General features: G+C 38.6%; 3 protein-coding genes across 5 annotated transcripts in view; 1 reads left to right on the forward strand and 2 right to left on the reverse strand.

Moving 5' to 3' along the window:
* Nucleotides 1-4,213, forward strand: part of sorcs2 (sortilin-related VPS10 domain containing receptor 2) — a 307,513-nt gene extending 303,300 nt beyond the window's left edge. For all 3 annotated transcript variants that reach the window (XM_081599375.1, XM_081599374.1, XM_008435096.3), the window contains exon 27: nt 467-4,213. Coding sequence is in view for 1 of the 3 variants with exons in the window: in XM_008435096.3 (XP_008433318.1) it covers nt 467-531 (65 nt within the window). In the remaining 2 variants the exon portion in view is untranslated. The remainder of the gene's footprint in view (nt 1-466) is intronic.
* An 11,389-nt stretch (nt 4,214-15,602) lies between these two features.
* On the reverse strand, nt 15,603-16,668 carry LOC103480233 (uncharacterized). The gene has a single exon (XM_017310289.2). It carries the CDS (start codon nt 16,613-16,615, stop codon nt 16,004-16,006), a length of 612 nt encoding a protein of 203 aa, XP_017165778.2. The 5' UTR covers nt 16,616-16,668; the 3' UTR covers nt 15,603-16,003.
* Nucleotides 16,669-19,071: 2,403 nt separating this feature from the next.
* On the reverse strand, nt 19,072-20,936 carry LOC103480234 (uncharacterized). The gene is made up of 5 exons (XM_017310311.2): nt 20,608-20,936; nt 19,793-20,497; nt 19,547-19,663; nt 19,423-19,466; nt 19,072-19,331 (listed from the first exon to the last, which is right to left on the reverse strand). The coding sequence occupies exons 1-5, from the start codon at nt 20,639-20,641 to the stop codon at nt 19,206-19,208; spliced, it is 1,026 nt and encodes a 341-aa protein (XP_017165800.2). The 5' UTR covers nt 20,642-20,936; the 3' UTR covers nt 19,072-19,205.
* Between the last annotated feature and the right edge of the window lie 718 nt (nt 20,937-21,654).

Genomic DNA, 21,654 nt, shown 5'->3' on the forward strand with positions numbered 1-21,654 from the left:
AAAAAAAAACAGGTTTTATTAGTCTTATTAATTATTCAGATTTTTTAAGAAACTTTGAATTTGGGAGTTTTTCTTAGACGTGAGCCTCGTAATCATCAAAAGCAGAAGCAAAACATCAATAAATGCTTCAGATATGAATCATCGTGCGTATCCTTTTTTTTTAATTCAAAACAAATTAACTTTGCAGTGAAATGTATTCACTTATTAATATTTATTGAGATGTGCCTGTAGCTTTAGCATGCATGTTAAATGTTTTCTTTTATTTGACTGACGTTGCAAAAAAAAAAAGTTAATTTGGTTGAGACGTGTGTTCACATGGTTACACTGTTTTGTTTAGAAAACGCCACAAAGTACCGTTTACACCACTCACTGTGATTTCTGCAGTTCATTTGTTAGCTTAAGGCTAATTCGTTTGCACGTGTTGTTTTTTTCGTTTTCCCTCTACGCCCCCTGACCTCGTCTCCAGGCAACCACTCAGGTGTGATCCTGAGCATCAACTCCAGAGAATTACATGGTTACCTGAGCAGCTGATGGCTGACGGGGCATCGCTGACGGGCTAGCCCAGCCTAGCCGAGCCAGCTAACAAGCACAGGGACTCTGACTTCCTTTTCCTCCCTCCCTCGCCTCTCTCTCTATCTCTCTCTCTCTCTTTTTTTTCATCCACGTTGGGAACTTCAGATCTACCCAGCAGCCTCTTCAAACCCAACTTTTTGGTGATCTGTTTGAATTTCTTTGTATTCCACGTCCCCTTCTTCTCCTTTTCAATTCATCTCAACTCTGAAGACGTGTTTGAGGTTCATGTGTTGATTTGTGTCAGTGCTTCAAAAGTAGCACAACTTCCCTTCCTGGTTTTATCTGATAAGATGGTTGATCAGTGCAGGCCAGCAGCGACTGAAATCAGGCCTCGCAAAAGTATTACTACCAGCTAAACCTTTATAATTAGTATTTGTCATGTTGCAGCTATGAACTTCAGTGTGTTGGGCGTTTATGGCACAAAGTAGCGTAAATCCTCTTGACTACCGTGAAAAAGAGTTGGGGGTTTTTTGTACTTTCCAAATTGTGTGGAAATTTGAACTACGGGTAGCCGCAAGGATATTTGTAAAGTAGAAAGAAATTATACATGACTTTTCTTTTTTTTTTTAAAGATAAAACAAATCGATTATTTGTAAAACCACATTTCTCTACAAGATTTCATGGAGAACATCTGTGAAAAGAAATCGTTACTTAAATCGTTACTTCGACTAGGCCACTCTAACGTGGTCTGGGTTACTGTGAATTTGAAGAAGCCTCTGATTGAAGACAAATTTTTTTTACATACATTCTTGGAACTTAACGCATGAAAGGCTGGTGTGCGTTTCTGTAAACTGTTCCGCTGTAGCTCCTGTGGTATGAAGAATGTTTTTCCTCCAGGCTGTTTTCAAAGCCCAAGATTTTTTTTTGTCACAGTTTTTATCTGCTCCGGTTTTCCCCTTTGCAGCGTCCCCCACAGCATGATGCTGCCAACACTATGTTTCCTGCTGGTGCGATCAGAGCGATGGCTTGCAGTGATTTTTCGTGTATGCCAAAAAGCTCAACTCAGGTTTTCCTGTGATTTATTTTGTTCAAACCAAGCACAGAATTTGGATAAAAATTGTCCACAAAATATTTTAACATGATATCAACACGATTTGTGTTGACTTTTCCTCAAAAAACAAAAAATAAATAGAAAATAACAAATCAAATCAAAAATATTTTTTGTGGTAGAGCTGAAAAACAGTGGTGCAAAAATAAAGTGAAATTTCAATAGAAAATCTGAAACCAAAATAATAATCTTACACCTCAACCTAACAACCATGAATCGTTTTCCTTCTACTTTACATTATGCAACAATTTAAGTTGCTGTATTAATAACACATTGAACTTTGTGGTTGCAATGTGCCCAAATATAGAGCTTTGAAGGAGTACAAATACTTTTCCGAGGCACTGAGTGGTTCTGTTAGAGCGTTAAATGTCGGCCATGCTGGGGTCGTGATGTTAAATGAAAGATGAGCTTTTACTCCTTTATTTACCTTTCATCTCCCCCAAAGTTAGCACTCCTCTCTTTTTACAAGGCAATAATAATCTCAATGGAATGTACAGTATAATAAAACCCTTGTGAACTTGCATATGAAGGGAATAAGCATGCAAACACAAGAGGGCGGTGTTGCACTTTCTTGGAATTTCCACTCACAGGTACTTCTCACCTCCTTGGGACTGCGCCATTATGTCCACATAGCTTTGATCTTTTTTTTTTTTCGTTATCCTACGTCACCATTGTTCCGGATCCTTGTTTAAAATCGTATGGATATCGATGTGCGGTGTTTCAAATGAGTATCAGCTCTCGTGTGTCCCATGGTGCCTAAGACGGCAGACTTCGTTCTGCTCTGTGACATTTCTCTGTTATCATGTTATTTGTGTTTTAAGTCTCCCGCGGTCTCAGGAGGAGCGCGTTCAAACAGCGGGGTGGGAGCGGCGAGAGGTTCCCGAAACCACACACACACACACACACACACACACACACACACACACACACACACACACACACACACACACGCACACACACACGCACACGCGCGCGCGCACACACACACACACACAAACTCGTAAAAAGGTCGCGCGCGGAGTCGCCACACAGGGTAAAAAGCTCGCGGCTTCTTAATCTGCCCCATTTCTGACCGCGGGAGGGTTAAAAAAAAAAAAAGAAGAAGAAGAAGAAATAAAGAATGGCCCTTTCTGCTCCTCCTCCTCACACGTTGTGGGTCGGAGCGGACTCTTTCCCCTGGAGACGAAGGTCGCCGACATGAGGAGAAAGGGGGCATGTCGACGTGTTCTGTATCAGCCTATATTAGGCGTAGCCCACGGGGAAATCTTGTCTCTTTAAAGGTTTGCTTTTGTTGTTTGTAAATGTGTAAATATGAATAGCGATTTCCTCTTTGTACATATTCCCATCAACGTGTGTGTTTGTGTTTTACACGACTACCAAAATAAATCTTTTTTTATTATTATTATTATTATTATTTTCCTTTCTCTTTCTGGATCGATTCGCCAATTTCTTTCCTAACGACGATATATATACAAAAAGTTTCCGGTTTCATTATCATGGCTTGCTTTCCTTGTATTCATTTCAATATGACTGTGTTTTCCGATCTGGAATATTTCACACTTGTCGCTAACTGGAAGTAAGACTGTCATCTCCAAAAGATGCTGACAGCTACTGTATACAGTAATTATTATGTATATGGATATTTTTGATACACAAGTTCATTTTCTTTTCCTGATGACTCTGTGCGACTGATTGCACTAACTGGTTTACGAAGTACGACGCAGTCCGATGAAAACCTTAAATCTGAAGGCCTTTGCAGACCAATAACTAGCAGCAGCTGCGTTTCCACTGGCCATAAAATTGCGCAAGTTTATATTATTAAAATAAATTTGCTTAATGGAAACGCGACAATTTAGAGAAAGAAAAAAAAAACGTTTTTCGCTAGATAAAGTTAGGATGTTAGGATGAGGTGACCTTTTGACCAAACTATGAAAAATATTGCATTTCGCAAAACTGCAACGGAAACATTTTTCTTCCCCATCACGAGTCATGTGATCAACAACCGGAAGTTACAGCTAATGGAAAAGACGAAGTGGTAGAAGAATGATGGCACAGAATGTTTTTTTTTTTAATGAATAAACTTAATTGATTTTAATTGTATTCTTATTTAACGGAAACACCAAAATTGTGTTTTTTTTCCCCCGTTATTTTTGTATTTTTTTTTTTAGACACTAGCTAACATTAGCTCTTGCGCACATCTGTTATGGAAACGCAGCTACTGCCGCCACGACCACTCTTGGGGTTTATCACGTATTGAATACGGCACATTACATTCGCTTGTTTACACCTTAAATCATCTTTTGTACATATTCTGCTCATGTTCCAGTTAGTTTTCGTAGTGAGGTGTCGTCATTGTATCAATGTTCCTTTAAGCAGGAAGGGGGAACGTGAGGGGTTGTGATATTCCACTGTATTAGTCCAGGGAGTTTCACGGGTGATGACACTGACGTTGTGATTTGTGCCACGCTGCTTTTTCTTTGGTTGCGTTTTCTATTCGCTGGTTTGTTTGATCTCTTCGTTTGTGTGCTGTCTCTTCAGGAAGCGTAATGCACTGAACCTGCATCCTGAAATAAATCACTCCCATAACTTGTACGTGTGTCTGAACTTTATTGGGTCAATCACCTTTGTGACCTGGAACCACCTCACAGGCGTCCATTTGGTCTGTTTGGTGCAGTCCAACAATAGTCAACAATAGTTTTTTGTTTCCCAAGATGAAACACATTTTTATAATTATGTAACTTTATAAAAGTAAATTGTAAAATTGGGAAAACTACGCTCGTGTCAAAGTGTGCATGTGGTGGGGTGGGTGATTTGGACTTATCATTTTATCACAAAATGTTGTGATTTTTTGTTGTTGCCTTTTTCAGATTTACATTTATTGATCCTGTGGTGGGACAAACGGTGCAGAAACTAGTAAAAAAAAAATGCAATGATTTTGTCAATTTGGTTTAATTTATTGAAACAACTATAAGTTAAAATTCTTACCAGAAATTTTTCACGATAATGATAAATGCCCACCTCTAGTGCATAGCAATGTAAGAATTGAAACCATGACAAGTTATCTATTACATCAGTATAAACGTACGAACGATTGTTAAAAAAAATACTTACATATTTACAAGGAGAGGCCATTGACTACTACTGTTTGCCTCCATTTCTCAAGCGTTTAATGAATGAAAGAAAAACAAATTACCAACAAATCCTTATATTTAACTTGTACCTGTACCTTTTACCACACTTGACAACGATCCAGTCAGCAGCAGCTCTAGACCAGATATCAGCATAACCCCTCTACCGTCCCAGTGAAAAAGATGAGCAACACTTTGCTCAGTTACGAGCTAGTTGGCATCATTCCAGGGAGCGCATAGGGATTTCTCTCTTTGCTCTTTTTAGAAATACACAACTAAAACAATATATTTATTACTGACAGACATTCAAGCAATCTTTATAAAATGATAAAAATATAGTTTTTATGATAGTCAGTCCAGACCGTCCTACCTTTACAGATAATTACAGATAATTTAAATGCAACGTCCCTCTTGACCTGTCCCCTCATAAGTGAAATTAAAGCTGCAGTATGTAACCTTTTTTTTTTTAAATGTACATATTTTTTAAAACTGTCAATATGTCATGGGGCCCAAGATTCCTGGCGGGCAGCACCCCTGATGGTGAGCATTAGTTTGATTACAGAAGGTTGTTGACTAAGCTGTCAGTCAAGAAACTGAAGCCACGGTGCTTCATTTTTTGACAGTTCTGTCTGACCAAGAATTATTTTTAGTTTCCTACATTTAACACCCTCTGTTGTGTGGTGTTTGTTGGGGGAAATAAAATGAAACATACTTTGTTGTTCTTGCATAATCAGAATTTGTCATTCAGTTATTTTCCTACAGTTTGAGGAAATCGGCCGGGGAGACGTATTGAAATGATGTTATGTCATCAGGATCAAATTCTGATTCTGTGCTATTTTCTGCGTACTGAACTGGTTCCCTTTGCCTGGTGGCAACAGAAGGGAAATCCCCATTTTGACATCTCTTCCTAATCTGGTCTCCCAGGTTCATCATGGTATGTAAAAATACTCACTGACATCTCCAGAGTTCTACCGACTCGAGCTCGTGTTGAAACATTATTGGCTTGATGCTATGGAAAGTGTGTAGGGAATCAAATGCAACTCTTTACTAAGTTCACCAGTTCAAGGGCTGTTGAATCAAACGGTGGGTAGCAACTCTGCCAGTAGGCCTCTGGACATTGTAAAGATGACCTTCTGGACTCTATGATGTTTGGACATAAAGCTTTAACTCCATTGAAAAGACGTTTTAAAATGGTAATGTCTTAAAAAGACTGATCTTAGTCCATCTGTCAGTGCTTTAACTTGTGCTTACTGTAGGGAACAGGCTAACTCAGAAACTTAAAGAAGCTCGCCTTCGATGTAAGCAGTAACTATTATTTAAATTACTGAATGCAAATGTCGCACTGCTGCCATGGTGACAGTACAAAACAGTAACACAAGGTGAGAGCAGGTGATATTTTAAGAGAAAGTCAACCTGAATGTTTAGGGATTATTCTACTTGTGGGAATGACAGAAAGTAAAACAAAAATACAGGTAAGACTTTGAGCAGACTGACACACTTCAGATCATCATTGTGTATTTAATGACAGAGTTCAAACTAAAAGATATAGAAATAGAAACAAAGCACAAGAGGAAAAAATGAAACTCAAGTTAATGTTTTTTGCATAAACCAATGTCTTCCCGATGTTTATTTCTGTTGATTTTAATGATTACGGCTGAACAAAAACCCCATTTCTGTTTCTTCAGGACGAATAAAATGTTTTTTTAATACAGAACTGTCATATTATGGGATAAGCAGTCATGGAGGAGGACTACTGACTTGTCAGTTCCCAGCTGATCTGACAGATGACAAAATTAGGTAGAAAAAGGAGCAAAAGCAATAGGAATAGCCAATGCCTGAAAAGTATAGTGAAGTGAAAACATAAACTCAGTCATTTTCAACATTTCCAAGAAACCGAAATTTGGGGTTTTGTGATTATTCAGTGAAAATCATATAAAAATACAATTTTAAAATGTATCTTATGTATATAATGAAATTAAAAACACATACTAGCCTCATGTTTAAATTAAGTTACTGGATTCAATCCAATTTTGAATTATGTTATCTACGGAGAGCCATTCCAATTCAAAAGAATACCTTACTGAATGGTCACTGTTAAAAGACCACGGTGTCCTCCTGACTGTACATTATTAGTCCATCAGATCACAAGAGTCACATCTGACTGTCTCCAAAAGAAGAGTGGAAAACTGTAGTGCATGTTCTACAATTCAGTCCTTTTCTTGTCCTTCTTTGGCTGCTCAACGAACTTCAACGATGCACTTTCATTTAATTTTTCCTGGAGCTGCGAGAGAGAAATAGTTGGCAGTTTTTCAAAAATCTCGTCAGAACTTGAGTTTTGGAGACGATCTTTAAGGTATCACTAGCTGCGTTTCCATTACAAATGTGCACAAAACGTTGCCCAATACTCTGCTAATGTTGAAGGAAAACACAATTTTTCAATTGCAGCGTTTCCATTAAATGAGAAAATAAAATTATGTCATAACTTTTGCTTGCGTAATAAGTCATTAGTATATCATACCATGACGTCACCTTCCTCCCACTTCCTGTCATCTTCTTCATCTTTTCTACCAGCAATATCCAGTTGTTGGTCACACGAGTCATGTGATGTGGAAAAAAGGTGTTTTCATTTGAACTTTTCGGTCATATCACTAATTTCAACACGACCAAAGGAATCACCTCATTCCTTCAGACTGACTTTTTTCATTCTTACTGAAAAATGTCTTTTTTTTTTTTTTTTCAAAATTGCAGTGTTTCCTGTAAGTGAATTTATTTTTGTAATTCCAATTTGTGCAATCATATAGTCAATGGGAACGCAGCTGTAACTGTGTGCCACAAAACACTTGCCTGCTTCAGGAGTTGAGCTTTATGTACGGGGTCAGTCAGATTCACAGTACTTGACAGTTTTATCTTCACTATTCTCCTCATCACTAGTTGAAGGGACACACATTCGAACACACATTCATTTGCAATTTCATCTTGAATATTTACTTCCTAAATCAGTCATTTGTTCTACCAGAGAAAGGTAAGACTCACCTTTGAACGAGTAGCACACAAATGGCAGTTGTGTTTGACAGGGTAAAAACTTCCATTTTGCAGATCTTGCCTCAGACGTAGCTCCGCATATCCGTGTGTCGGAACCAAAAAGATTCGATTTGTGATCCCAGTTTCTGAACCCGAAGCTACTCTGATCAGACCAGTAAATGTTTTCATCTCTATGTAGACCAGTCCATGCCCAGTATCCAGTCGGTACCAGGGTTTGAACCCGCTGGTTCTCTGTGATGTTCCTGATTGTGGCCAGGTCTGTGAAGTTCTGCTGGCAATATGTCCGAGCATTGGACCAACTCATTGCTTCATCTACAGCCACAAACTCATTCGTCCTTGCTGTGTATGAAGACAACAGAAGGATTAGACGGTGTGATAAGGGTACAGTCTCAATGTCAAAAACAAACTTTATTCACCACTGAAACATTACCATTGTAACAAACAAATGGAAATTTTTTCGCACAGTCGTAGTCCCACCATCCTCCATTGTCTCCAATGCACACACAGAACTGATTGGCTAAAATAAAGTCGGGATCGTAATCGGAACTCTCCCAGTTTCTGTACTGGGACCCGACACTGTTCGGTTCGCCAGACCACGTCCAGTTGATATTGCTGTACAGACCGATCCAGACGTTCTTATCAGTAGACGAAACGATGTCGAGGAATTGCTTCACGTCTGTAGAGTTTCCGATGGTAGCCAGGTCCGTGTGGTGAGCTCTGCAGTATCTCTGAGCATCATCCCAGTTCATCAACTGGTTGACAAAGTAGTACTGACGTTCCTGGCATGAGGAGAAACTGAGCAAGGCTAGAAAAATATAGTAAATCTTTAGATATTTAAAATCTTATTACATCTTCTACAGTATCATTAAAGAAATATATCAGAGGTTTATCAATTGTACCTGATAGAATCCAGGCTGCCAGTACCAAACTCTTCATCATGATGCTACACTTGTACTCTGCTACAGTGAAGCCTTCAGTAAAAAAAAAAAAAAGAAGAAAAAAAAAAGCTTAGTTTATGCAAAGCATCACAGTGAGGGCGACTGCATGGTACTCGTGATATTTAGGAAACAGCAGACAGTTTGGAGCGCTCCAGGGACGGCTCAGCCATTGAAGGAGAATTGACTGATAAAACCCTTCATGCATCAAGTGAATCACCAAGAAGGATTAGTCTTGATTTGGAAATAATCCGATCCATATGCAGCTCAGAAATGGACATGGAAATAATTCACTTTGCAAAGAGCTGGCTGGGGTTGATCATGACGCACAGAGGGGGAAGTGGAGCATTAGGGGCTGATCTGGTACACGTTGGCAGATCCTGATGCAAATAAACCAGCCTAACAAGGACAGTTTCCAGCTAGGATTAAGATCTACAGCTCCCAGTTTAGAATGCAAATAAACAGGGAGCCACGTCATGGAGTCAATAGAACGACTGCATTTCCATTCCAAACGTGTGCAAATCTTTGTTGATGTTCTGCTAATGTTGAAAAAAAAAAACATTTTGCAATTGATGTGTTTCTGTTTAACTCTTGCTCCCTGAAAATACAATGGAAAAACGGAACACAGGCGATCAATTACATGTTAAGGGTTAAATAAGAAATTAAATTAAAATCACACTTTAAAAAACTTGTTCACCCAATAAGTTGCTAAGAATCAAGCAGTTACATGAGATGTATTCATCATCTGGCAGCCATCAGACAAGATGTTGACTAGGGCTGTGTAATAATATAGATTTTGCGATATATATCAATATTTTCTTACGTAGAAAAAAATCGATATTCATCCGCAAGTATCGTAACATCCAACTGTCACCTTGCTCACTCACTGCTTGCTTCGCCAGGAGAGTGATTCGGTCATCAGGCTTACAGTGATTCCTTCAGATGTTAAGTGTCAAGGTTAAAAAGGTATCAAACTATTCAGAGCAGGTACTTGGTGCACTTTATTTACTTTACAAATGCATGTAAGCTACAGTTTGTACTGTTTCAATTAAAAGAATCATGTTTTCTCACCACTTTGACTCATTTTGTCCAGCTGTCGACTTTAAGTCTGTGTCCAGGTCCAGCCAGATCCAGGTATTGTGTAGTTGGTGCTTTTAATCAGTTTTCATTTAAATTAATTCAATCCAACTCTATAACAGTCACAAAATGTAAAAAAAATAAATAAATCACTCTGTCCCTCTAAAATCTTTCAGAAAATCGCAAAAGTGTATTGAATTGTTTGATGAATATCGCAATATATATCGTATCGTGAGAAGAATATTGTGTATCGCATCGTATTGTGTGATTATTGTATCACTACAGCCCTAATGTTGACGTCTTATTCAGGCATTGGAGCAACAAGCCCCTTATATTTGAGAGCTACTACCTATATGGCGTTCTGGGTAGATTCTATTCCCCATTTGGTAATACTTTATTTGGAGGTTTGTACATAAGACTGACATGACACTGTCATACACATGACATATCATCTGTCAATGAACATAAAGAAGTCTTTATGACTGTTTATGACAGTTGTCATGAAGTGTCATTCGGTAAATAATGACACTTTTAATGCAAAGTTGCATTAAAAGTCCATTAAAAATGCCAACTTTGCATGATTTTGTAAATTATGATAATTTAATGTAAAGTTGCCATTTTTAATGGACTTTCAGTGCAACTTTTAGAGCAACTTAGCACTAAAAGAGCCATTATTTACCGAATGACACAACTGTCATAAACACTCAAAAAGAATTCTTTATGTTCATGACAGATGTCAGTCTTATGCACAAACCTTCAAATAAAGTGTTAACCAGCATTTTTACAGAAGAGTTATGGATTTAACAACTTTTTATAAACTGTGAGAGCTTTGGTAGATCCAGCTGCACACTGTCCAAAAACAGAGGAAAAAGAATCAAACCATCATCCTCCTACCACTGGATGTTTTACCAGTAATAACATCCAGCTGTTGATCATGTGATTTATGATGCAAATAATTTTTTTTTTCCCATTGCAGTTTTGCGGAGTACATCTATTTTGGTTTCTCAATTGTTGACTGTATGGTGAGTTTTTTATGACATTTTTGTGGTTTTATCAGCACTTTGAACTGCCTTGTTGCTTAAATGCTATAGAAATAAACTTGATTGATTTAATATGAAAACCAAGAAATCACCTCATCTTTTTTTTATCAAAAAATGGGTCTGTTTCGAAACTGTCTTGCCTTAAGCTATTTTATTTTTGTAATTTCAATTTGCACAATTTTATGCTTAATGGAAAAACAGTTTGGTGAGTGAATGTACCTCTGACATCATTTTTTGGACATTAACAATGATGAACCTTCTCAGTCACATATTTATGGAGTCTTTATGGAGTGTGTGTAAATATACATTGTATATTTCACTCCAGAATGCGGGATCACCAGCAAAATGCTCGATTTCATAGAGAATCTAGACGAGTCAGCTGCTGGGACTGCAGCACTGATGGAGCAGTCGCTTGAAAACATTTGCTTTATCGTTTGATCAAGTGACGGCGTTCAGTGCAGGCAACACCCATGTCAATGCCGGAGTTCACAGCTTGAAAATCTTCTGCAAAGAAACTGCCATGCACATATGGTGCTCAACACAGTGAAGCATGGTCTTGAGCAGCTCACTGCGGGTGTGGAAAATGTGTTGAAAATATACGACTACTTTTCGGCATCAGCCGACAGAAGAGAGTCACTCAAAGAGTTTTGTCGGTTTTGTGATGTGGAGTTCCAGGAAATTTAGCAACATGTCACAACCAGGCGGTCGACTCCAAATACAGCCATCGCCCGTCTGCTGCAAACCTGGACTGCTAGGACTGCTGCATCATCGGTCAAGGGGAGGAGTGTCCCAGACAACTACGTGCAGCTCAGTGAGGAATCTGAGGAAGATGGAGGTATTGTGTAGAGATTTATCTTCTGTTTGGCAATTATATCCTCTCACTCTTCGAGGAAGTTGTAAAGAAACCGGAGAGCGAAAAAACCACCCGTGTTGAGTTATATCCTATCATGAATAACTCCAGGGACAAACTCGCACAGAGACAAGATGACCAATTCTGTGGCGGCTAAACTGAATTATAGCTGCAGCGGTCCAAAGGTGTGGCTGACTCTCTGTAAAGAAGCTGACCTGCCTCAACACACTCACTTTACCATCAGCCACATCCTGAGCATCCCGGCCTCCACTGGATACGTCAAAAGAATATTTTCCAGAATGGCCAACAAATGGAGTGACTGCAGGAACAGGTGCTCCGTTGAGTGAGCTACTGATCACGCTCAACTTTGAGCAGAACCTGTTCAGAGTCTTACATCAGCACTTTGAAAGATAAAGATGTTACTCACTGCAGAAAGGAGTAGGAGAAAAGTACAGTTGGAAAAGGAAGTAACTCAACAAGGAAGAAGAGGAAACCTGTTGAATGTTTAAATTCAGTTTTATTCCACACACAAGAAAAACACAAAGGTTTCTAAGTATTCCCAAAATTGTTAAGGGAATGAGTAATGTATGCACTGTTTTCTTATGTGTGAATTGAAGAAAACACACATAAAATGTGAAATGGGCAACTTGGGCCATGTTGGTCTGAGACCAACTGAGAAGCTGACATGTTTTAATTCATGAAAATATGCTTAGAAAAGGAAAAGGAAAACTTTAGTGTAGGATTTGAATAAAATCTACTGGTGATCATTAACTCAGAGAATCTTTAATTTATTAATCTCATACAGCTAGTGATTAATTAATCTGATTTTCTTTTTCAAAGATGACACCTCCTGTCTTGTCTGAAGTTAAAGCAGAAAATGTTGTCATGCAGTTCTTTTTATGCGTGAAAGACGTACAACAGCTCAGAAACTGAATCCAAAAGCATCCAAACATCAAAGCAGGAAATCTAAAAATACGCGAATGCCGTTTGACATTTCCCTGTTCAGCGGCGTAACATTAAACCTGCTGTGGGATTTTGCTAGGTAAACAATGGACTGTTTGAATTTCAGTATGCAAATAGTACCGGATGTATTTGTACCTGCCTTCAAGTGTTGGTTGAGCTTGAGCTGCGTAACTGAAATAACGAGCAGAGCAAGAAGAAGAAAATGTGTTTTCATCTATCAGCCATACAAAAATGGTTCCCATGCACACAAAGTTATACATTCATTTTGTGATGGTAATTATAGATCTTGTTATTAATATTTTCTGTCTGACGCACCATCTGGTAAAAAAAAAAATAAAAAATTGGTTTTAACCTTTTTGACTGACCGATGTATCTAAATTTAGACTTTTGACATTATGATGAATATAGTTAAGTTAACCCATCGTTGGACACATTAGTGTTAAAAACAACCTTTATAAAAAATATTGCAGGGTTTCACATTCTCTGTTGATGAAAGACCCGGTTGGAAAGAGTCAAGATTCAAATAGTCAGCACATACTCAACCATGATTGACAGCGCTAAGACCCTCCTCCTGGCTCCGATTGGTTGTTTTTGACCAGGAATGTTGCATTTCTTCAGGTGGCAATTGTTTTTCACAGATTATCTGTCTCATATTATGCTGTCATGACGAACAGTTTTAACAAATGTGAGAAAACACTTTTATTTTTTGTAAAACCCCCCCAAAAAAAAACAAAAAGTAAGTTTGTGCATGCATTGTTGGGTGGCTCTGAACAGATTATGCACAACACAGCAGAGTTAATGAAACCTTTATTCTATTTGTGAAAACTCAAAACATTTTCAATGCATTTTCAGAAACAAGATTTCCTTGGAAAATCCACAGCTGGTCAAACATGCAGTGAATTATAATACTCTGATTTCAGATTCTATTAGCTACATTATTGAGTTTTGAAATTTACCCTATTAGCACAAAACATCTCATCTTGTCTTGTTCTTGTTGCCCTTAGTGGTTGTAAAGCCCTTTAGCTCATTGTTTCAGCTGTACAGACTTAACAGGCGCCACCACAGAAACATATCAGCTCTTGGAAATTCATAAAAATGTACAAAAGCCCCATTATTGTTTTTACATTTCTTTCACGTCACATTCAACAAACATTTTATAACGCATTTTCTGGCCTTGCTGCAGCAAGTGTGGATTTGGCCTGTTTTACACTCGCGTACACACACTGACTCCTTGTGTCGTCTCTCTGTCGTCTTGATCCGTTCGACCTGTGTTGCCTCAACGTAGAATATTGGAGGCTCTCTTCATCTTCGTTACCCTGGTATAAAAACACATATCAGTGAATGACGAATCATGTTGAATTAAGGTTCTCCTATACTTCACCCGAAGTGTCAAAATCGGCTCCGATTGACGTAGTTTCGTCACGACAATTGGTTGCAGGGAGGCATCCGACTGCTGAACTCGACATCAAGTCCGGGTCGTACTGTTTTGTTTAGAGCTATGTGTGATGTGTTGTGGGATTGGTCAGAAGTTTGTGGGGCGTATTTGTCACTTTGACAAAAATGTTGATATTTCTTATGAGGAACGTTTATCAGACGCGATGAGGAATTAAGTACCTTTGTATGACTCTTCACAAAATAACTACAAAGATTGTCAAATGGCAAACAGTTCCTGGATGGGAATCACAATGCTGTTACCTGCAGAAAAAGTGCAGCGTTAGGTCCTTGACTGTTTTGTAAAAGTGATATGGAAAGTGCAGCGATGCAGTCGGAGCCCTGGTGGGTAGGTGTGTGACGTGTACCGAAGAGGAGTCTTGTGTGAAAGATGTGCTAATATGAGTTTTCTAGAAACACAGGTCCATATGTCAGCTAGGGATGGACAATAGATTATTAACAATACATATCGCAATAAACAATTAATCAAGTTTAACAGAAAATGTGTCTGATTGAATATTCAATAATTTCATTGTCGGGAGAGAAAATACTTTATTCCCTCAATGTGTCAGCTAGCTAGCTAAGCTAGGTGGGTGGCATCAAGTAACTCATCCACTCTTTGGTTACCTAGCAACAACCTGAGTGACTTGATCAGCAGCAGCAGCTTAAGGTTTCGCCACCATACTTCATAACTGCTTAAAAATAAAAAAAACAATAGCTTTGAGTGAAAACTGTGAATACAACAGGAAACGTCACGTCACCAGTTTGTCAGCATTCCAGATATGTAAAACCGAAAACGAATCAATAATTATCGATACCGACTAATATGAAACGTTTATGTCGTGATATGTTTTTCAGCCATGTCAAACATGTCAGCCATGTTTGGCTTCGGATGAAGAATTGGAGAGATTTTAGTTTGAAGCTCTAAAATGAAGTTTACATTTGAAAGTAAGACTCACCTCAGCATCTGCTGTGTGGCTTTCTGCTGGTTCTGCATCTGTCTTTGCTGTGAAACAGATTTTTTTTTTTTTAATGAAAGGTAATTGTTTTTAAAACAGCTTGAAACAAAATTGAGATTCACCTGCGCAATGAGATCGGATCGTTTTCTTTATCCTGCATATTGAGAAAGCCATCAAAGCACTCAATATGACGGTGACTGTCAGAGCTCCGCTCAGAAAATATACAACAAGTTCAGGGGAGTTCAGCTCACCTGTAAAATGAACCAATAGAAGCATTACACATTTAGAGAAAACCCCTTTGTAGAGCTTCCCTAGTTTTACGTATAGGTGAAGTGCTAAAAGAACTTAAGTAATGGGAAGCACACAGTCTGATAAAGGATTCTGGAAAAGGAAACCACTTAAGATCCAGAACCAAACGTGGAGAAGCAGCATTCAGCTTCTATGCTCCACAAATCTGGAGGAAAATTCCAGAAAACTGCACAGCTGCCAAAACACTGAGTTCATTGAAATCTAGGATAAAAGCCACATGTTTAAAGTTGTCTTTGAATGGCAGTAACATGAACATTGAGCAACATATTTGATCTGTATTGGGGATTTTGATGATGGAATTTTACAAAATATAATGTTTATTGCTCGTTTCATAATTGGTGACTGTATGATGTTTTTATGATGTAAAGCACGTTGAGCTACCTTGATGCTGAAATGTGCTGTACAAGTAAACTTGCCTTTAGGCTCATGTTAGGCTGCAGTCATTAAGAAACAATGTAACAATCCGAAACATAAGAATAAATCAGAACATTTCCCTCTGTTATTAAATAGTCAGTTAATTTTTTCAGCAAGTCTTGAAATGCGGCACACCTTCTACTTATGGAGATGATGTCCCTTCAGTTGTTTTGTTATTCAATGACAGTTTTATTATCAGTAGTTCAGTTTTCTATTCACTCAGAAGGGTAGTTGTTAGAAAAAGCAAAGGGAAATCATTTTGAACCAACCTTTACCTGCTGACTCCATGTTTTCTCCATCTTCAAACAGTAAAGATCCACATGAGGCTACGGCGCAGCTGACAACCCCGTCATCGAACACATTGAGGTTCATCAGTGGCACAATGTAGTCACAGGTTTGTGCTGCTGTCGTCATTGTCTTACGGCATCCGTCATTTCTGCCTCCAGGAGTGTAAATGAGTCCTGCTTGAGATTCTTTTGCCTCTTTGAACCAGTAAAAATTGTTCTCTCCTTCACAGCTTCCAGTGCCTACAGAACAGTTCAGGGTCACAGACCCTTCTGGCTGATGGACCAAAGTGTGAATGTTTGAACCAGGACCTTCTACGATGACCGTCGCTCCGTCTCCGAACTCGAATGTGTTTGAATCGATAGCGACGCAGTAGTAAGTAGCCGAGTCTGAAGGTTGCAAATCAGAGATTCGAAGGTGGTTTTTACCGTTTCCCGCTTCTAGTTCAAAGCGAGGATTGTCCTTGAACTCATCGTGAAAGGTACCTTTATTTTTCAATCTATAACGACTGGAAAACATGTTCGGTTTCTGTCCCACGGTTTGTTTAAACCAGTAAATCATCACCGCATTTTTCGGATGATAGAGACATGGAAGAGTAATGTTGCTGCCCACTTCTGTAGAATTAAAAGTCCGTTCCTGACGTAATAATGTGTTCTGACCTGAAGAAAGAGAAAAATATTTCAATTACCTTGTTCATTATCTGGAAAATGTAGATCGATTCTACATAAATAACATTTAAGTGTTTAAATGAAAAAATGGTTTATGAAAACTCACCTGAACTCCCCAAAAAGAGAAAAGTCAGACACCAGGCGATGACTAGGGCCGTCATTGTGTCCACAGTGCTGCACTGAACAACATGAATCTCATTATGAACTCTGCTGATCACAGAGAGCAGGACTCTGATTGGCTGAAGAAAGCAACGCCTAAGACATCTTATGTTCCTCTGCTGATTTCTGCTCCTTCATCGTAACGTTGATTAACTTTCTCCTGCCACTTGTTCAGGAAAATCAGTTTTCTTCCATTTGCACCACTTCTAGTGACTGACTATTCATAAAAGTATTCCTGTCTCATTCCAAGTACTCAAGTAGAAAACACCTGACTATCCAGTAAAAATGTAACCACTAAAATACACTTGGTGATCTGAAAATATTTTTTTATAAAGTTGGGTATCTCTAGCCTGTTAGTATGGAATATCCTCCTAAACATTATCAATGCATCATCCACTGGCTGATAGACGAAGAGGACGATGTTTGGATATAATCAGCTTGATTGTCTTATGAATAATCTGCCATTTTTATCAAGTAAATAACATTTTTACTAAGGAAGACTTGTATTTCTCCTACTGTAGTGGACTGCAACTGTTTCAGTGATACAACGTTTAATAAAAAAACATTATTATAATGTGCATTAAAAAAGAATTCTGCCATATTTCATTGCTTTGGCTTAGGGTTATATTCAACGTCACATTAACCCCGATATATGTAAACATTTTAAAGATAATATTTACATTTTTGTGCCATGACCAAAAATGGTTTTGCACTTAAAAATTGCCCTTCATGTGAAGCATCTTGGGCGTCACTCACTTGGTGTAGCTGCACTGCATGAAGAAAAAAGAAAAATACCACTGCGAACTTCCTGCCTGAGTGCCGAGGGTCTTTGACACAGTGGCTTATAACCACATGAAATATAAAAAAAAGATAGAATTTTTGAAGCGCAGTCAACAGACTTAAAGGAAGCGGCAGAACAACAGACCAAAGACCTCTACAATCACCTTTAAAAGTATTGATAAAAGCTTTGTAGTATGTTAAGCATAATCAAAAACGCACATAAAGACTACTGTGTGAGTAGTAAACATTATGCATGTAAATAAGCATCAAAAGATCTTTTACTAATTTGAGTAACTTTACCATTTTGTCCACACAAAATGAGAATTGAACAGAATTTCGTAGGAAGGTGATGGCTGGACTAGAAATCACTTTATTGTTTAGGAATGTCATATATGATGATATATGTATGAGGCTAATTGTTTTTAGACCTCAGTGCTGCTTCTAACATGGTTGACAAAAGCATTTAGAGCAAATCCTTAGGATTAAGTAATTAAGTGAGATGTTATGTCCAAAATGTGGTGTCCCACAGGGATCCATTCTTAAACCTGTTATTTCTCTTCAAGTGTTTTTAACTTAACTTAAAGTTTTGATTTCGTTTTTGAAAGCATAGCATCTAATTTCAATACTATACAGATAACACAAATGTACCCATCCTGAAATGTGATGACAGGTCTTCTTTGTTTAATTTGAGTTTTTTGTTGTTCTTAAGGCCATAAATATGAATACAAGGCTTAAATTTCAGAACCTCCACTACTTTGTCTCTTGCTTGAAAAAGTCATCTAGGCCTTTATTTCATCCCACTTGGACTATTGTGTTGTTATGTGTAGCTTAACTTGGTTCGTTGCATTTGGTTCTGAATGATGTAGCTCGAGATTTAAACTAAAACAAGCTAAATAACTTTTGTCCCATTTTGGCTTCCTTACTCCTCCAGTGATCCGTCAGTTGTGTACAACTCTTTTTAAATCATCAGACTCTACTGAGCCAATCCTCCTCACAAAACCCCTGGATCTTCTTCTTCTTTTTTCTTTTTTCTTTTTTTTTTTTTACCTTTTCCTGTTTGCTAAGTGATTATCAAACAGCCTCTGTAATGTTTAGTGTTTTATAGTCTTGTGATATTTCTTGTATCACAAGATATTTCATTTCTCTGGCAGCGTCACTAAGCTAGTTCAGGTCCAGCTCACTGTGGCTCAGCCTTCCTGTGTGTGTTACAGGTCTGACTGAGCTTTTGTTTCCACCAGTGGAAACTTCTGCTATGCAACACACACCACCGTCACCACAGAAGTGGAGGCTCAGCAGTGACACCATTACAGATGGAGCTTCACGACTTGTACTGTGAAAGATATTAATAGACTGAGGGATTTTTTTTATGAGTCTATTGTATTTATTTCATTTCCTTTATTTAAACCAGGTGTTAGCATATGAGCTCAGTAGCCATGGGGCATTTTGCAGAACTCGAACGACACACAAAAGTGACAAAAAAAAGTACTTTATTTTATTCAAATATTTTGATAGGTTCTAATTTCCCTCATGTAGACGGTTGTGCTTTATTCTTTTCTGCTCCGTACCCTGGAGTACACACAGTCACTCTCGACGTTGTCCTCTTGCTGCTGTCTCTCATCGCTTCTCTTCAGATTCAGAGCCGCATAATGGAGGCTTTCTGTTTGATTCTCCTGTTTTTGTAAAAAAAAAAAAAAAATTGTTCAAGTAAAGGTAGATGAAGTTAAATGAAACAAGGGAACAAGAACATTTGCGTTGACTTACAGCGGCGTCTCGGGCCTCGGAACACATCCGGTGTTTACCTGTCCCTATAAACCACGGCATGTAAATGAACACTTTGGATGAAGGTTTAAAGCTGAATTATGTTGAGTTACTATAGAAACCTTACCTTTGCAGGAAGAGCATAGCTTTGATTTCAGTTTGCACCTCCAGAAACTCAAAACAAGGAGCCCAATGGTGGAAAGCGCCAGAGCAACACTTAGGGAACCCACAACGACTGAAGGCACTGTGGTGCAGGTCAACATGCAGAAATAAAACAAAGAAACTGAAATATTACACCAGTCTTTGATAGGATGGAATTAATGTGATTAATTTTGATTGTTTAACTAGTTGGGCACACGCAGTGACAACATACCTGCGACCTCTACCTTTGTTCCTCCTCCAAAAACAACCGACCCACAGGAGGCCAGAGCGCAGTGGTAGATCCCTGCGTCCGAGGACCTCACGGGATCCAACTTGAGGTTCGAAGTGCAGTTTATACCGTAGAGGGTTTCATTATAAAGGCTTGTACAACGCCCTTCACTGGGATACAAGAGTGGCGGCTGGGATGCGGTACGTCTGAACCAGTAGAGGTTCCGCTCCCCTTCACAGGGCTCAGCAGACACTCTACAGCTCAGATTCACAGAGTCCCCGAGTCGTAGAAGCTTCTTCAGAGTTGGCTGTTGTTTGGACGGTTGAGCGTTTGATGAAGATGTCTTGACATGGAGGAAAACTCCTCGTCCAAATTCGATTGCGTTGAACTCCAACATCACGCAGTAATACATACCTGAATCCGAAGGCTGAAGATCTGTGATGATCAGGTCATTGATACCAGCTGCGGACCTCACAAGAACTCGAAATCTTTCTTTATATGCAGGGGAAATTTCGGCTTCCGTGTCATGCTTCATCTGTTTTGATATGAATCGGGGTTTTTCTCCATGGATTTGGTAGTACCAGTAAAAATAAGTTACGGCATTATGCTGACAGGAGCAGGGTAACGTCACTGTCCCACCAACTTTAGCGGTCCTGACTCCAGAATCCTGAATAATATCTAAGGTGTTCAAAACATTCAGCACTTTGCCTGTAAAAGAAATGCATACAAAGGTTTAATTTACTCTTGTAAAAAACTTTTTTTTTCTTCAGAATAGCAATACCCAAAGAAACACCACTAAATATCTAGTCAATACTCACAGAGAAGCAGGAGAAGAATGTAAAGTGGCTCCATCACTGTAGTTAAGCAGACTGTGTTCTGAGTACACAGATGCCCCCGGAGCTCTTAGAAGAAGACTAAGGCTGCCTGTGATTGGCTTAGACGAGTGGCTACGTTTCAAACCAGGCTTACAATTCGTTCAGGTTTAGAAGATCTGTCACATCAGGCGACTGGAGGTGGAATCGGATCAGTTCAGTTCAGCCCATTATGTGACTGGAGGACAGAAAGTCTGGCATGTGGAGCTTTTTCTGTTTGGTCAGTAGATGTCAGCGCTTTGCTCATTTACATCCAGGCTGTTACATGGTCTTCTGTAAATGTTTCATTTTATTTTTTGTATGGGTGTATGAAGGTGAGTGTTCGTCTTTATTTCATAAAGACAGCGAGTAAAACATTCTAAGTCTGACTTTCTGCAACTGCTGCTATTCTAACTTCCTGTTGGGCGTAGCTGTACTGCTGTGCCAGCACTAGGTTGTATGCAAACATGAAATAAGTTTAATTTTTTTCATTTTTTTATGGTCTTTACAGTTTGAGTTGTTTTTAATTAACTGAATGTTAAAGCTGCATTATGTAACTTTTGTAGAAAAAAAAGTTTGTTAGATATTTGTTATGTTGTGACAGTTATTATATAAAACAGATCAAATGAAAAAAAAAAAACATAAAATGGATCAAATGAAAATAAAATCAAGCTCCCCTGCCTTATTCCAGTGTTCCCAGTACTAACTGCAGAAATGTACTATTCAGTCAGAATCAACCAATCAGGTGCAGGAGGAGGGTCTTAGCACTGTCAATCATGTTTTGTACACACTGCTTGTACTTTTTTTTTTCCAACTGTGAGGTATAATTATAAAGTGCAACAATGAGTCATTGCTTCTGGGTTTTCAGTTCAGTTTGAGTTATTTTGAAAATAGGAGTTTAGTTTGTGTGTGGCTTCCTTTCAGGCCTCATCTTGTGATTTTCTGTAAAAGGGTGAGTTGATAAATAACTTTTCAGAATTAATTTATTTTTAACTGTAATAACTAAATCTAACT

Source organism: Poecilia reticulata, chromosome 18 (assembly GCF_904066995.2).
Source record: "Poecilia reticulata chromosome 18, P_reticulata-male-v2, whole genome shotgun sequence".
NCBI lineage: Eukaryota > Metazoa > Chordata > Actinopteri > Cyprinodontiformes > Poeciliidae > Poecilia > Poecilia reticulata.